Source organism: Sprattus sprattus, assembly GCF_963457725.1.
Source record: "Sprattus sprattus genome assembly, chromosome: 3".
In the NCBI taxonomy this organism is placed as follows: Eukaryota; Metazoa; Chordata; class Actinopteri; order Clupeiformes; family Clupeidae; genus Sprattus; species Sprattus sprattus.
Window position 1 is genome coordinate 35,938,306 of NC_137922.1, and position 16,631 is coordinate 35,954,936.

The 16,631-nt window shown below is 45.3% G+C and overlaps 1 protein-coding gene across 1 annotated transcript in view; it reads left to right on the forward strand.

Moving 5' to 3' along the window:
• pcdh15b (protocadherin-related 15b) overlaps window positions 1–16,631 on the forward strand; it is a gene marked incomplete at both ends in the record, with an annotated part of 193,723 nt that overhangs the window by 110,109 nt on the left and 66,983 nt on the right. Inside the window, 3 exons of the mRNA XM_080835675.1 lie at window positions 4,267–4,383; window positions 14,075–14,215; window positions 16,029–16,141. Coding sequence (XP_080691801.1) covers window positions 4,267–4,383; window positions 14,075–14,215; window positions 16,029–16,141 — 371 coding nt within the window. The remainder of the gene's footprint in view (window positions 1–4,266; window positions 4,384–14,074; window positions 14,216–16,028; window positions 16,142–16,631) is intronic.

The following is a 16,631-nucleotide window of genomic DNA, read 5'->3' on the forward strand; positions in this document are numbered from 1 at the left end:
TATTTACTTCTCAAATGAGTTAATGGTACTGTATGTAACTAACCTAAAAAATAAATACATAGGCATATACTGTACATCTACTCAACGTGTACTATTATTGAAAGTGTGTTGTACTGCAGTACCTATGAGGCACAGTACGAACTCTCGAAGGACACTTAGGGCCCTATTTTAACGATCAGAAACGCAAGTAGGACAGCGCCAAACGCGAGTAGCTGTGTGGACGGCTCTATGGCGCATTTGCTATTATAACGGCGGAAAAAACGCACTTGTTTCCGGCGCAATTGTCAAACTGGTTGGTCCAAAGGAGGTTACTCAGCCATAGGTGTGGTTTGGGCGTAATATGCAATAAACCAATCAGAGCGTCATCTCACATTCCCCTTAAGAGCGAGGAGCGCATATTCCATAGCGGCTTGTTATTATAATGGCGGAATTACCTGGAGGAAGACCGGAAAGGTTCACATATCACTTTTCTATGCAATATTCGTTAATTTAGCCAACTCTGGTTTTGAATATAGGGTACCGTTCGTGCGAAGGAAATCACTGGCAGATTGTCTCAGGACATTTCAAGCACTGATAAAGCATGCATGCGTTGGCTATCATAAAAGTATTTTATCATCGTGATGCAAATGCCATGTGTGTATAATAATAATCTGAATTAAAGTTCATGCTTGTGAAATAAATGCATTTATATGTGTATGAGTGTTCAATTCATTGGGATGTGGGCCTTAGTGGTTCACGTTGCTGTGCTCACAATTTCGGAACAGCGGGCTGTCGGAATAATGGGCTTTCGGAACATTGACATGGAACCATTTGATTCAGTTCTACACTACTGTTCCACCCTGTTCTATACAGTCCTATACTTAGTGGTGGACAGTAACGAAGTAAATGTAATTCGTTCCTGTACTTAAGTAACATATCTATGTATCTGTACTTTACTCAAGTATTTCTATTTGGTGAGACTTTATACTTTCACTCCACTACATTTCAAAGTGAAACTTCGTACTTTTTACTCCAGTACATTAAGTAAAACCTCTCGTTCCTTTTTACCAAAGCGAATCAAATAATGAAAGGTCAAAGTGAGTTCACAATCGCAATTTTTTTTTTCACGTTTGGTAGCACGTTTGGTAGCACGCGCCCTTAAAATAGCGTCTGAATACGCGCCACAGACTTTACACAATGCGCCTCTGACATTAGACTAGGTTTTTTCTGGTCTACGGCGCACTGTCGTTTTGAAACTGCAAAATACCACTTGCGCCTGAGAAACGCCTTCTCTGTTCCGCCCCGCCCATTTCGGCGCAAGTTCATTTCGACGCGCGCCTCTGGAGGAAAAATCCCGCTGTGCGCCAAGTGCAAAATAGGAATGATACATGCGTCGGTGACAATGTCAATTGCGCTGGGTGCAAGATAGGGCCCTTAGTCTCTCTCCTTGACCTTCGTTGTAGACTTAACATAAGGGTGTTATGTATGCAGGATATGAGACCATAGTGAAAAATGCCGGATATAGTATAAGATGCCAGTCTTGCCGCCACGGTTAACTCTATTTGTCACAAGGGCCTTTTCCTTCTCTATCTTTTAGACATGCTGACTTGCCTTAAAATAGACGGACAAGAACAAGACAAATGATCCAACCATTCCTCATTTTTTTTGCTTTCACAGAAAAAAAAACCAAGACGGAGATTGATGCTACATTGAGGCAGGGCTGTTTTTGTAATGTAGGAAAAGCCATCAGATGTTGGCAGAGGCCATGGTATTCTTGCTTCTTGTCTTTTTTTGTTGATTTATTTATAAGATCAGATCAAAGACTTGCTTGTGTTACTTCGGTCTGACTTATTGCTTTTCAGAAGATTATGCGCCGGACATGACAAACATGACAATTAGCCTTCAGTTCAGTGGGTGTCGGTGCCTTTGGTAGAGGCCCAGTGAAAAAACGCTCCGTTATCAGGGAACTCGACTTGCTTCATTCATCCTTCCCACAAACCACTTGAGAGCTTTGTCCACAACGGAGATTTTTTCTTTCTTTTATAAAGCCTTGAAGAAGTTGTCGAGTAGCTTCCCGTTGGCATTGAGCGAACCACTCTCCTTGATTACTGATTTTCTGCAGCGCTCTGTCCTCACTTGTCCTCCTCGGCGACTTCACCATCTTATTTACGGAGAGGTAAGGTGAGAACAATCACCGCAGGGGGGATCTGAGCCATTCATAATTTCTAAACCATAATCACACCGCAGCTGCAAAACCTAATCAATAGATATGACACAGGAGGGGGGGCTAGATACTGTATGGTGTCCTTGATTAAAGCCTAGATGGCTCCCCTGCTGAGGTCAATCTAACAATCCGTTGGTTATTTGGTCACATGATGCAATCCAACGCAGAGAGATGTGGAGAGCACCGGAACAAAAATGAATGGACAGACAACAAACGACCTCGCTACTCTTGAGGACATCGCACCGCACCTCAGGGAATATTTCTCATAGAGTCTTAATCAAGTCTGGGCACGGAAAATGAATCAAAATTGTGTGTGTGTGTGTGTGTGTGTGTGTGTATGGCGCTTGTGTGTGTGTGCGTGTGTGTTTGTATGAGTGTATGAGCGCTTGTGTGTGTGTGTGTGTGCGTGCGTGCGTGCTTGTATAAGTCTCTCTGTCTGTACTTGTGATTGTGAATGCATGTCAGGCCATGTGTATACGTGCATGTGAGCATAATCCCATGCGTGTCTGTGTGCATACATGGGTGCGTGTCTGTGTGCGTACTTGCGTGAGTGTGTGTGTGTGTGTCTGTGTGTGTTTCTAATTGGTAATTATTTTCGGTGGGCCCACAGGAGTGTCGTTTGGACAGGAAATGAGTGTGTGTCCTGATGCGTGGTGCCGCTCCTTGTGTCGAGATTTATTAAACGCTGATGGAGCCCCCAAGGCACCATCTTCCTCCTGACACGAGCCCGTCTCCTTCACACACTCAAGGCTCTTTCCCTCTTTAATGCCCTCCGCCTAAAAAGTCGCTTAAACTAAATAAATTCATAACTTTTTTTTTTTTTCATTTCCACGATGTGACTTGTCTGAGCTTTGTTGTTTGATTTTCTCATGTCCTTACCTGAGAACTCTACTGATGTGTGAAAAGCAAGTATAAACAACAACAACAACAACAGTCCCCTATTCTTGTATTTCTTCTTTCAGAGGAGTTTTATTAGTGTGTTTTTTATAGATGGGCGACAGATAGGTTTTATTGGGCGTCTGAAACCGTTCCAAGGACATCCTTGAATAAACAGAGTGATGGGTGGAGAGGTAGGGATGGGGCAGGTATGAGAGGGGGGGGGGGGGGGTAGGGGGTATTCATTTGGATGCCCAACCCTTGTTGGTCTCTCCTTGGACTCGGGGATGCTGTGTGTGCGTGTGTGTGTGTGTGGTGCACATTAGAATGCTGCTCTAGCTCAGACGGAGACACCACTTTTATTGCCTCCGCGGCCAGCACCACACCCGATTGTGGGACGAGAGAAAATCGCTTTGAGTGTGTGGAGTAGACGGGCTCGTGTCTCGCTCTCGTTCCCATCTCAGACGTGACCGCACTTCCTCAAGCATCCCGGCCCCTTTTCTCAAGCGTATCCGTTGGCCTGTTGTTCGGGAGGAAGGAAAGGAAACAAGCTCTCTTTACTCGGGAAGTTTGTCCTTCATGCAGAAGCAGGGCCTTCTGAGATGCCTTCCTCCTTAGACCCAGACCCCCTCTTCCTCATCCTCCTCCTCGTCCTCCTCCCTCAGGTGTCAATTAGAGAATCACTGCAGCATCTGATGCAGACACACATATTTGTATTTGGGCTCTCTGTTGGATGATGAAGGCCAGTGAGTATATCCCTCCATGGTGAAGAGGTCCTGTCGCACGGATAAGAAGTGACACTTCATTCGCCTGATCTATTTGTGTGTGGTGATGTGATGGGGCTTTAATGGGAGATCAACCAGAGGGAGGGCGTTGGAGGATACAAAACGTACAGGACTTTTACTTTAGGGAAAGTTTCACAGTTAATGTTTATCTGTCCATCAATCAATCTGAATGTCTGCATTAGCTGTCTCTCTGTCTCTCTGCCTGACTGTCTTCCTGTCAGTCTGTTTATTGGCTGTTTATTGTTCTCCCTTCTGTCATTCATTTTTTTTTTTGCATTTTATATAATGTATAAAACTCTTCTTGTGTGATATTAACTGTCAGTTATCTCTCTTTCTTTCTCTCTCTCTCTCTCTCTTCTCTTTGCTCCTCCTCTCCTCTCTCCTTTTTTCTCTCCTCTCCAGGACATGAACGACTACCCTCCAGTGTTTAGTCAGGCGCTGTACAGAGGGGTGGTGGCTCCCAATGCCGTCAAGGGGACTCTCATCACCATGGTGACGGCTAAGGATGGGGACCCCCCTGTGAGTGCTGCTGACAGATCTGTGTGTGTGTGTGTGTGTGTGTGTGTGTGTGTGTGTGAGAGTGATGCTGTCACAGGACAGATCTGCGTGTGTGTGTGTGTGAGAGTGATGCTGTCACAGGACAGATCTGTGTGTGTGTGTGTGTGAGAGTGATGCTGTCACAGGACAGTTGCTGACAGGCTGCTCCCATGGTTTGAAGCGACATTTTGATCCCCCCCACCCCCCAACCATCCTTAGCTGTTATTTTTGGCATAAATACAAAGCAAATACACAGTGTGTGTGTGTGCACACGCGCGTGCGTGTGTTTACAGTATGTGTATGTTTATGTGTGTGTGAGTGTCTGTGTGCTTGTGTGCTGTTGGCAGTGTGAAGGAGAAGAGACCATGATAGCACACTCTGTGCAGACTCCCACTCCTCCAACAGGTGCTGTGTGCCCACAGGCCTTCATGCGTTCTGCTCCGACTCTCCACACCACTAACTCAGTAATAAGCCTCCCCACTCCCCCATGAAGGAGTCATTACCTGGCCTCCCCTCTGTCAGGCATGTTTTCTCCTCCACCAGCCTTTACATACAGTACATTTCCCTTGGACATGCCTCACTGTTTCTGCAGGCCCCGGGGGATGTTTGCTAACCGGGTTTTGCCCAAGACGAGCGCTTTACAGGGTTTGTGCCTCGACATTGTTAGGTGCTGTGAGCTATAGAGAGAGAGAGAGAAGGAGGAATTGAGTGTTGTGGAGAAAGAGAGAGAGAAAGAGGATGAGAGAGGTTGTGTGCTGTAGATGGGGTTTGGATGAGAGAAAAGAGAGAGCTAGAGAAACAGTAGAAGAAGAGAAGGTGGAGAGAGGGAGTGAGTTTGTGTGCGTGAGAAGGGGCGTCTTAGATCACAAGAAGTGACTAAGATGGTGGTGTCTGAAATGATGGAGTGAATGACAGACAGAGAGCGAGAGTGGGAGAGTGCAAGCGAGTGGGAATGGCGGCAGGGCGTGGGGTTAACCCAGTGTGAATGCCACGAGCCATGAATAACCAACAGTGCTCTCGCCTCCAGGCCCCGGTGCAGGCAAATCCAGTAATGACATTTAGCCTGTGTAAACGGATGGCTGCTCAATGGGACATATCTTAGCCTCCGCATGGAAGTAAAAGTCCCCCGAGTGGCCAGGCACCGCCATAAATCATGACCTGAATACTTCCCTCGAGTCCAAAAAAGGAGGGAGAGTGAAAAGGAAGGGTTGATTAAAAAAAAGAAAAGGGAAAAAAAGGTCATTGGCCATTTCACGTTGACGTTTCTCTCGCATTCTTTTCTCAAGAGAGACAGGGGTCTTGCTTCTCTGCTCTATGAGGAGGAGTGCATGAAGAGGTTGGAAGCATTTTCCCTTTTTCTTTTCTGTTCCTGTTCTTTTCTCTTCTCCTTTTCATTTCGCTGTCAGTGATGTGGCTGACCTGCACTGTCCCCTCTCTCTCTCTCTATCTCACACACACACACACATACACACATACACACATATACACACACACCTCCTCCGGCTCTCCTGTCTGTCTGTCTTCAGAGGACGTCTGAGGAGAGGGCACAGCTGGGTGCCCTAGGATGGAGGGAGAGAGGGAGAAGAAGGCGGGTGAAAGAGGGGAAACTCTCACCCCTGCACTCACATACACAGGCACACACTGACACTCTTTCCAGAGAAAGAGAAAAAAACACAGTTATGGGCAAATAGAGAGAAAGAGGGAGGGAAAATGCAAAAGGAAGAAGGAGGAAGATAATAAGCATGTGTATGAGAGTTTGTATGAGAGAGATATAGAAGAGAGAAAGAGAGCATGAGGGAAGGAAAGAGAGGGAGGGAGAGCAGGTCCAGCTGTGCTCCCCAGGGTGTTGTGACTCAGTGGTTTGGCAGGTGCTGCCTTGCCTTACCTTGCCTCTCTGATATCTCCTGGCTGGAGAGCTGCTGCTTGTGCTGCCTTGACAGCAACCACCCCATTAACCAGCCAACCTCACTCCATCCCTCACTCTCACCCCCACACACACCTCACTCTCACCCCCACACACACCCCCACCTCACCCACCCCTTTCTCACTGCGCTGCCCAGCCAGCCTCCACCTCTGGTGCATGTAGAGCATCATCCGGCTGACGGGGCATGAATCACAGGGCAGGCCCCCCCACGCACACACACATAGGTATGCATGGACAATAACACATGTGCAGTCGGGCATGGACCCAACCCCACACTGATGTGTACACACACTCTCTCATTACACACAGACACACACATGAGTGTAAATGGACACAAACACACATTTACTCATGCATCCTCATACTTTACACATATACACACACACACACACACACACACACACATACTTATACATTGACACAGGCACCATTACAGGCTTTGAACCATCTCTTCAGGGCCTCGGACAAACACACACCAGCATGCTAATACAGTAGCTGCTGCCAGACACCAGATATTTCAACATCAGTGGTGTCAATCAACAGACAAACATTTACTCGTACACACAAAGACACACACACACACACACCCAAACACCCATACACACACACACAAACTCACACAGATACAAATGCACAGGCAAATGCAGACATGTAATTGCACAACTTGCACTCACTAGCACACAAACAAACAAACAAGACCTCGACATACACAGGTATACACACCTGCACTCAGACATGCACACACACACAAACACACACTAGTGCTTAGGGACTTTTATTTTATGCTCTCTCTTTCTCTCTCACTCACACACACACACACACACACACACACACACACATAGACACAGACTTGTGCTTAAGCACTGCTACTTAAGACACAAACTCTCTCTTTTCTCTCTCTCTCTGTCTCTCTCCCTCTCTCCCCCACACACACAGATTCTGTGCTGATAGACGGAGCAGTGAAACAGTCCCTTTAGCGTCCCCTGTGTTGTTGCCCCTCTGACCGCCTCAGGGCCCCACAGACAGCTGAGGTGATTCATGCTCAGATGTTCAGGTGCATATTTCACTGTCCGTCAGCGCTCTGGCAGAAGAACAGCAGCATGTCAGTGTAGGGTCTGGTATTGGGATGTTGGGTACTGTCTTACCTTTGGGAGGATGCCTATTTAATTTACAAGATGTTGTCCACCTTCCATATTAATGTCAATATGAGTGTAATGTTGACATTTGTTGGTCTATTACATTTACGACCAAATACATTTCAAAAATCATTATACATTTTTTCGCTGGGGTTGGTCAGCTTTGCTGTGGGATCTCCTATGAGGTCTATATTCAGTATCAGTGACCTGAAATCAAGAAAAGGTACAAGTCAACTACAAGAGGCCTTGTCAGAGATCCATTATACCGTTTCATGCATTTGAATGGGAAGCTACAGAGGGCTACTTAAATTTTGACTGACGGCACAGCAACTCCCCAGCAACAGGCACACACACACACACACACACACACACACACACACACACACACACACACACACACTCACCACCCCAATCTCAGCTTGCCTTCTCAACCTGTAACATTTAAATGAGTGAGTGTTTGGCTAAAAAAAACAGACATTCACCTGCTTGTATTCCCCTCATCTCACTCTACCATCTCCCCTGGACTCACTCCTCAAGTGCATATCACTCCTCTTAAGAGACCCTCAGGCACCCTATTGGAGGTCACTTTCCCTTCATTCATGCGCCCCACCTGTCCTCAAAGGTCAAGGTGGTGTTATGACAGCAATCATTAGTGAGTGTAGCCAATTGGAGAAAACTCTGAAAGGAACTGGACAGTACTGTACAGGGACCCTGAAATAAGACAGGCTGCATTGCTTTATTAAGGTTTACACTGTACATGTTGATGTGATTTCAAGGGGTTGACAGATTTGTCTGAATGCAATCAATGCTGTAGGCATCGTATGCTGGTGCAGGTGATTACGCACACAAAAACTCTTATCTTAACCAACTACAATGTTACCGTCAAGTGAGATAATTTTTTATTAATGATGTTTAATGTTTAACAGCGTTCTTCATTCGTGTTCTAGTAATGTGTTATCTGTCCAAAACAAATGAGTGAATTGGCAAGTTTATGTGTGAACGTCTGACTTGTTTCATTCCCAAGGTGTTTCTGTGCATAAGAAAAATCTGTCACTGGTAATGGCTGCTAGGCAATAACACCTCGCCAAGCTTCTGGTATGAGGAGTTAAATTACCTCTGTAATTTTCCTTAATAATGTCTTCCACGTGATGGGACAATTAACGCAGCCTAACAAACAAGCCGTGCGACGGAGTAGCTAAACAAAAACCCATCCCAGAGGGGAGCACGTTCTCTTTTTAATATGTCTGATTTGTTCACCAGATTAGTGGCTTATGTCGTGGGAGAATTTAATCGTGCGTCCCATTAATGTGTGTTTGTGGTTGTGTGTGTGTGTGTGTTTGTGTGACAGACTGAGGGTAACACAGAGAGATTGAGTGTGTGTGTGAGAAAGAGAGAAATAGGCAGCAATTGAGGGATATTTGAGTGAGTGTGTGTGAGAGATGGAGCAAGAGAAAGAGAGTGTGTGTGTGTGTGTGTGTCATGTCACTGTAGGTTTGAATGTGACCCCTGTCCATCACCCACCTGCAACAGATGGTAGAGCAGTCAGACACTCCCATCCTACCTGGCTTTTCCCAGCTCCACCTAGACCCCTCTGTGTGCCTCTCTCTGTGTGTGTCTCTGTGTGTGTGGTGTGTGGTGTGTGTGTGTGTGTGCGTGACTGCCTGCCTGCATATGTCTCTGTGACATACTACCTTCTGCCTTGGCGAAAGAACTGACTCTTGTGTGCGCCTGGCAGTAACAAACATTGTCTGCTCTACGATCAGTGCAAGAGAGTGTCAACTGCAACAGAAACACCTCCTACTTCTCTCCTTTGAGTACATCCTCAGAGCCAACTAACTGCTTACACCCAAGCAGACGGCACAGAACGCTAATCGCAGCCTCACTGCATATAAGTGCATGTTGCTGTCTACAAGCTCATGCCGTTAAAGTGACCCTACTTACATGTCTGCTTTCAGAAGTAGGTTGAAGTGCTGCACAGCATAATTAGCCGACCTGTAGCCAGCATCTCTACTGTTCAGTGTTTTGTTGAGAAGCTAGTCTCGAAATCAAGCAATTAAGGACAGCTTCTTAGGTGTTGTCAGGCTGTCAGTGTGCCACGAGGAGTGGCTTAGGTGATGTGCTATTGATGGAAATGCTGCTAGGACAGTATGGCTACTGGGTGAGGAAAGATACTGTTTCTCAGTGCTAGGTGGCAGAGAGAACACTTGCTTCATGTCCAAACAAACCATTTAAAGTGGCAGGTTTCAATGATCTGATACACCTGCTAAGACACTACTTAGGTTTTTCTGTGTTTACAACACAATAATGTGTTTGGGGTTCAAAGGTGAAACATATTTGAATCTCTAAGGATGCTTGTTGAAAGCACTGAAGCAGGGGAACACCTGTTTGAACAGCGGATGTTTACATAGTTTAAGCATCCACTGGCTGTGTACTTCACTGGCCCCAGTGGCATTCGTTTCATCATGTGCAGCTTTAATGTTTCTCACTAATTAGCGTTGCCCCTGACTGGGATTGGGTCTGATATGTGTCAAGGATTCATATTCCATCACAACCCACAAGACCAACATTAAGGGGCACTTATTGGACATACTGAGTTGAGGACTAATACTTGAGTGTGTTTCTGAAGCAGGCAGTGACTTCCTTCCTGAGGTCGTAACTGGTCGTTCCTCATCTTTTCAGAGAAAGGGACGTGAGTCTTGCTTGGTCGCTGTCTCCATGTTGTGGGCGATCTCGCTCTGGCCGCGTGTGTCAAAATGCTTCAGTCCTCCCTGCTCCATCACTTCACAGCTGTCAGCTGCCACTTCACCCTGCCATTTGTGGTCTTGTAGTGCTTAAGGACTTATTTTTAACACACACACACACACACACACTCATGTACATGCACGCACACACACACACTCATGCACACACACACACACACACACACACACACATACAGACAGACAGACACACGTAGCCTTAACACACACACACTCACACACACACACACACACACACACACACACACACACACACACACACACACACACTCACACACACACACATACACACACACACATTAGAGATGCGCGGATGGGCTATTATTTCATCCGCAACCGCATCACAAAACGCATGATCCGTCCGCTATCCATCCGCACCAATTTTTTTGACCAATTTTCAAAACCGCACCCGCCCGCCATCCGCCTGTTGTTTTTAGGTATAGGCGCTGTGACGCGAGGCTAGAAAGTTCTTGAAAGGAGACTGATCCAATGCCGCAAAGATATTTAAAGGATAAAGCCCCTAGTATGAAAGCCTATTGGCTATGTTGTAGCCTATCCCCAGAATATTATCAGTGAAGTAACGTCTGTCTCCGATCGATGCACAGGGAGAAACTTTAAAATAGCCAAGCACATCGGCAAACCTGACCTTACCATAGGCTAGTAAGCCTACACTTTTTTATCATTGTAATAAAACGCAATTTGGTACACCATTTTAATATGGTAATATAGCCTACTGTTTTTAGTTTAGAAGGAAACGCCGAGTCTATTAATTCCGAAATTTCACCGCATTGTAGGCTTTATACTGTAACAACCCCAACACTTGCCTGCTTGCCTTGCAAATCAAAGTTTTCCGACTATTTTTCTTACCTTCTTTCTTAGCTGGTGATGTTACTGAGCTAGAAGTTTAACTTGTTCATCTCACGCTGCCAATGGCCAATGTCACTTCTGAGTAAAATCACTCCATCATCTCTTTGAAATTCCTTATTCCACGAGTGGTAGGCTACAATGACTGGCTGTTTTAAAATATACCTAATAGCCTAACGAAACAAAATAACCCAGGCAGTTTCATCTACGACACGTTAAGGCTTCTTCCAATACTGACAGCTGACTCATAGCTTGCAGGTTTGCGGCGTTGCAAAGAGACGCGACATGATAGGGATCGTCACTTAATTTAAACTTTTTTGCTTCCTTTGTTTGCTTTGTATGCATACACGGAACAAGGCCAATTTACTGCCTGATGAAAATTTGATTATTTCAAAATGTGCTTGGATGTAGGTAACGACATTTAACAATGTGTATATATTTTGAATTTCGTTGGGTAAACCGCCACCCGCCCGAATTTAATTAAAATATTATTTTTTGTCACGTCACCCGCCCGATCCGCGGTTTAACCGCGGAGTCCGCGGGTGCAACCGCCAACCGCGCATCTCTAACACACATATGCATATGCGCACACTGGCACATACTCACATACGCACATCATCTATCCTGATGTGAGCAACAAGCTTGTGTGCAAACATGCAAAAGTTCAATATGAAGAGCCTGAAAGTGCATTGCCCTTTGAAGGTCACGTTGAGTGAAACATTCCATGATGCCAAGACACATTGATTATATCATGGAGCATTGCTGCCGATAAATGAATGACTGCTGATTTTGTGAGTGGTGGCCTTCTCTTCTACTTGTGACTCTGTGAAGATGTGAATATGCATCATACTACTGGTTTACTGGTGTGAGCGTTCACTCATTTCATTTGAAAAAGACTGCAACTCTGAAATAGGATGTGCTTTCTAGCTTTTGTTTGTGCTCTCAATCCCTTTAGTGCTCTCTCTCCATCGTCTCTGTTACTCTCATTCTCTCTCCCCAGCTTTCTCTTTCTTTCCTACTTCCTCTCTCTCTCCCTCTCTTCCCCTCTCTCTCTCCCTCTCTCTCTATATCTTTCTCTCTCTCTCTCTCTCTCCCTCCTATCACTGGTTGTTGTGAGGGGGCCTGTTTGCTGTGACACTCCTGTTCCTGCGTCACAGCGGATGGATGTGTTTGAGCTGTGTCCCTGACGGCTCAGTCTTTCTGCGGGGCGGCATTTCTCACTTCTGCACACACACACACACACACACACACAGACTGAGAGAACGAACACACATACACGTTTTACACACACACACATCTCGCACATGCACACTCATTCACACACACCCTACATATGCACACCCACACATACACACTCTAGAATTCTCACATACTGCACACATACACATTCACATATAAGACACGTGTGTACACTTAAACACATACCCTCCAGAATTCTCACATACTGCACACACACACACACACACACACACACAGCAGGATCTTTGCTCGTCTGCTTGCCAGCACCACACATTAGCACCTCAATATGCCACACGACAGTAAAGCGAACAGAAGCAGGGCTCCTGGAGAGGTCAGGGGACGTGAAAAAGCAAATGGTGTGCGGCAGGTCCATTGGCATGCAGAGACGGGGCCACGCTCGACATCTGCTGGCGTACGAGTCCTGGCAATCAGACAGAAAATTGTTTTATCGGATGCGCCAACACAGTGACGTGGGGGGGAGGTGACGACATACGGGGGGAGTGGGGGAGAGGGTGGTTGAAAAGATGATGAAAGGTGACAGGGAGGAGAGCAGGAGACCGTTAAAGCACCTGTTTGGGAGTCACCAACAACAATGTCTCCCTAAACAGGGATTTATAACGCATCATCAAGGGGAAGATACACTCTCATGGATTGAAAGATTTGAGAGCTTCCTTTTTTGCAGTTTACCAAATACTGTGGAGTGTTTAATTTCATACGAAAACATGCCAGACCATTAACCCACTTAGCCAACAGCCTTGCTCTCTGCTGCCAGCAGTAATGGGCCTCTGGTGAATGGCAGAAATACCTCAGTGACTGACTCATGGCTCGGACATGTCTAATGGATACTGTCCTCTGACCTAAAATAGTCAGGTGAACAGTGTCCACGATAGTGCTGCAGTGCTACCTTTTTAAGGTGTCAGACAGTCAGAGTTATCCACTTATAGAAGCAGGTACCGTATATGGTTGTACAACACTTGTACAACCTGTGTATAAGCTTTAGGGGGGGGGGGGATTATGATTTGAACTTTACAGTAAAAGTTATGACTGAGAGTTGTCCCCCACAAAATGATGCTCAACCCGTTTGCTTACTGTGTCTAATGAGAAATGTGACTGAATGGCAGCCGGAGGATGTAGTTCTAATAATACTGCTTGGAGGATCGACAGTTGCAGGACATACAGAAGGTATGGGAGGGTTAGTTGTGTTATCACGTGGTCATCAGAGGACGCAGTGCTTGTTATGCATTGTTGAAGGACGTTGTTGTTAAAATGACAGTCCTGGGGCATTGATCTAAAAATGCTAGTTGTGTTGGTGTAATTACAGTCTAGAGGCATTGATCTAATAATCCTGGTTCCGTGGGTCAGATTTATGTCTGATAATGCTGGGGCATTGACCTAATAGTGCTGGTTGTGTTGGTGTTATAACAGTCAGATGTACAGTATGTCTGATAATGTTGGGGTATTTGTGTAATAGTGCTGGTTGTGTGGGCATATATGACTGAGGCTGATGTTGTGTGTCTGATAATGCTGAGGAGGGTGCATGTGGTTTACTCTCCCAACAAGACACCCTTGACAGTAGGGGGCGCTACTAGGTGGACTGGCCGGTCGGAGAAAGTGTCTGTGGAAGATGTAATGACAGTGCTAATTGTGTGGTGCAATAACTGTCCAGGAACGAGTGCTGCTTGTGTAGAATTAGATGATGTGGGTCTTCTAACTGCTAATGCTGTTTGTGTGGTTTCCTCCCCTCCCTCCAGACCACCCCTGACGGCAGGGTGCGCTACCAGGTGGACACGGAGCAGTTTCCCTACAGCAACAGCCTCTTCGGCGTGGAGGAGGACACAGGCCACGTGGTCACCAAGGTCAACCTCAACGAGGAGCCCAATGCCAAGTTCAGCGTGAGTGGACTAAGCATTCTTCTGTCAGGCTCTCTATCACGCTCTCTCTTACTCACTCCCTTTACCATTCATCATTTAATTTTCTCCCTTTCTCTGTGCATGCATATATCTATATAGGAGGTGTGCCGATTAAATGTGGTGACTGGTAATACGAGTATATGAGTTTTATGAGTATATGTTTTCTTCATTACAAATTAATTACATTATTATTAAATATAACATCATTATTTAATACCACACCTCATATATTAAAAATGAGAGATGTGCAGGTAAGTAAAGGTGAGCACACATGATTACTGTTTTGTCAGTCTCTCTATCGCTTACTCTTGCTCTTTCTTTCTCATTTTCTTGATCATTCTTCCTTTCATGTTCTCCCTTTCTCTGTGAAGACAATCTGGGGGGAGATGTTTTTTAATGTTTTTATTCATGGTTATAATTTATGGACCACAGCGGTCTATATACAGTTGGGTATGAAGCCTGCTCGGCTATTTGTTGCAGCTGTTGAAGCATGCGCTGGCTTAAATAGCGAACATAAAGGCCAGGTGTGCATTGCAAGCACTAGCCAGCTGTTTGTTTATGGGATTACTCCGTGATTATTTTCTTCACGTTGGTTGAAATGACTGATCAAAAGAGAGCTTTCTTTTTTTAGCCTCCGCAAAAAATAATGACTTGAATGGTTTTTACTTATCAAAACATAATTTAAGGTACTTGTGAGGCAGGATGTTTCAAGCATTTCGGAGAACTTGGCACAGTTCTTTGGTGGATTTAGACTGTCTTGATTCTTTCTGTCTCTTTATGTAATCCCAATAGTGAAGTGTTTCCACTTGTCACAGGGTGGATAAATGCACTGTATTTTGCATGAAGATCTACTAAAGGATTTTAGCCCAGGTGCCCACCAGAGATGTTGAAAATCTCCATACAGAGCACAGATATTGTTATGAACATGTTATGGGTTATCTGCATGGTTATGTGGGTGTTATCAACATTTAATTATGGTTATAATTGGTAATATTGCGAATTGTACTGGAACTTTATGTAAATGTAAAATACATGTTTATAAAAATTCCTAACTTTGGCAGTAATCTTATCATCTTATGATGCTAAGGCACTTGAAAATAGCTGTTTTTGGTCAGTTCTGAGCAGATGGCCTTTAGTTTTTCAATCTGCAAGGTTGTCTGTTCATTTGTTATCATGATGTATCCTTTCTTTAACGACATATAAATGCCGAGGGGAAACTCATGGGAATGTTTTTTTCTAAAAAAAACTATCTTTGTTTTCACAAATGTTTAGTGAAGCAACTAAAGTGCCTGAAACTTGTGCACAGTACTGTACACAAATACATAAAGACACAGACACACACACTCTTAAAGGTCGTCCGTCCGTGTGTGTGTGTGTGTGTGTGTTTTTGTGTGTTCGTGGTGTCTTGCCGGCTCTCTCAAAGCAAGAGCAAAGCAAGGATCAATACCCTCTCTGACATGTTGTGATTACTCACACAGTCACAAAGCAAAGCACAACGAGAACCTCTAATGCCTTTGTTTGTATGTGTGTAAGTCTGTATATGTTTGTGTGTGTGTGTGTGTGTGTGTGTGTGTGTGTGTGTGTGTGTGTGTGTGTGTGTGTGTGTGTGTGTGTGTGTGTGTGTGTGTGTGTGTGTGTGTGTGTGTGTGTAAGTGCGTGCCTGTATCCCCAGCGTGGGTGTTTCTATGTTTTCTTTCCCTTCTCGCTCTCTGAATGGTCTTTTCACATCTGTGCCTGACGCGGTCGTCCCATTGATTTCTCTCCCCTATGTCCCTCTCTCTCTGTCTCCGTATAGCTGGTGGTTATTGCCTATGACGGTGGGGAGCCGGCCAAGCTCAATAAGACCCTAGTGGAAATCACCGTCCTTCAACCCTCTGTAATACCAATCTTCACCCAGGAGGAATACAGGTAAAAAATGACCCCCCCTCCCTCACTCCCCACATGTTCTCTTAAGCCAACGGCTCAAAGTATGATTTTGTTAAACCCCTTAGGATGCACTGGACTGTTTGAAGAGATGTCGAACAGCTGGATGAGATTGGTAAAGTGGGAGTTCTTACCAGGAAGTGGGCTTGATGTTTGAGGTGGCGGCTAGTGAAATGGGTTTTTAGCGTGAGGCACAGTGACAGTGGAAATAGCGTCTGGATCTTATGAGTGTATTTGTTTGTTTATTTTGGTTTGCCACGGTTGGCACCAGTGGGGCGCAGATTTAGAAGTGTACACGGTTTGTTGGGTGGAGGATGTGGTTTTTCTTTTTTTTTGCAGAAGCTCTTGTCAAGGATTAAAAGCGTCCCTAGTTTTCAGAGTGGCAATGAGAGGAAGAATATATATTCACTGAGGACTTTGGCTACATGAAACTGTCAGCCGAGGCTCTTGCAGTTTCTTTTTATTAAAAGTTCAT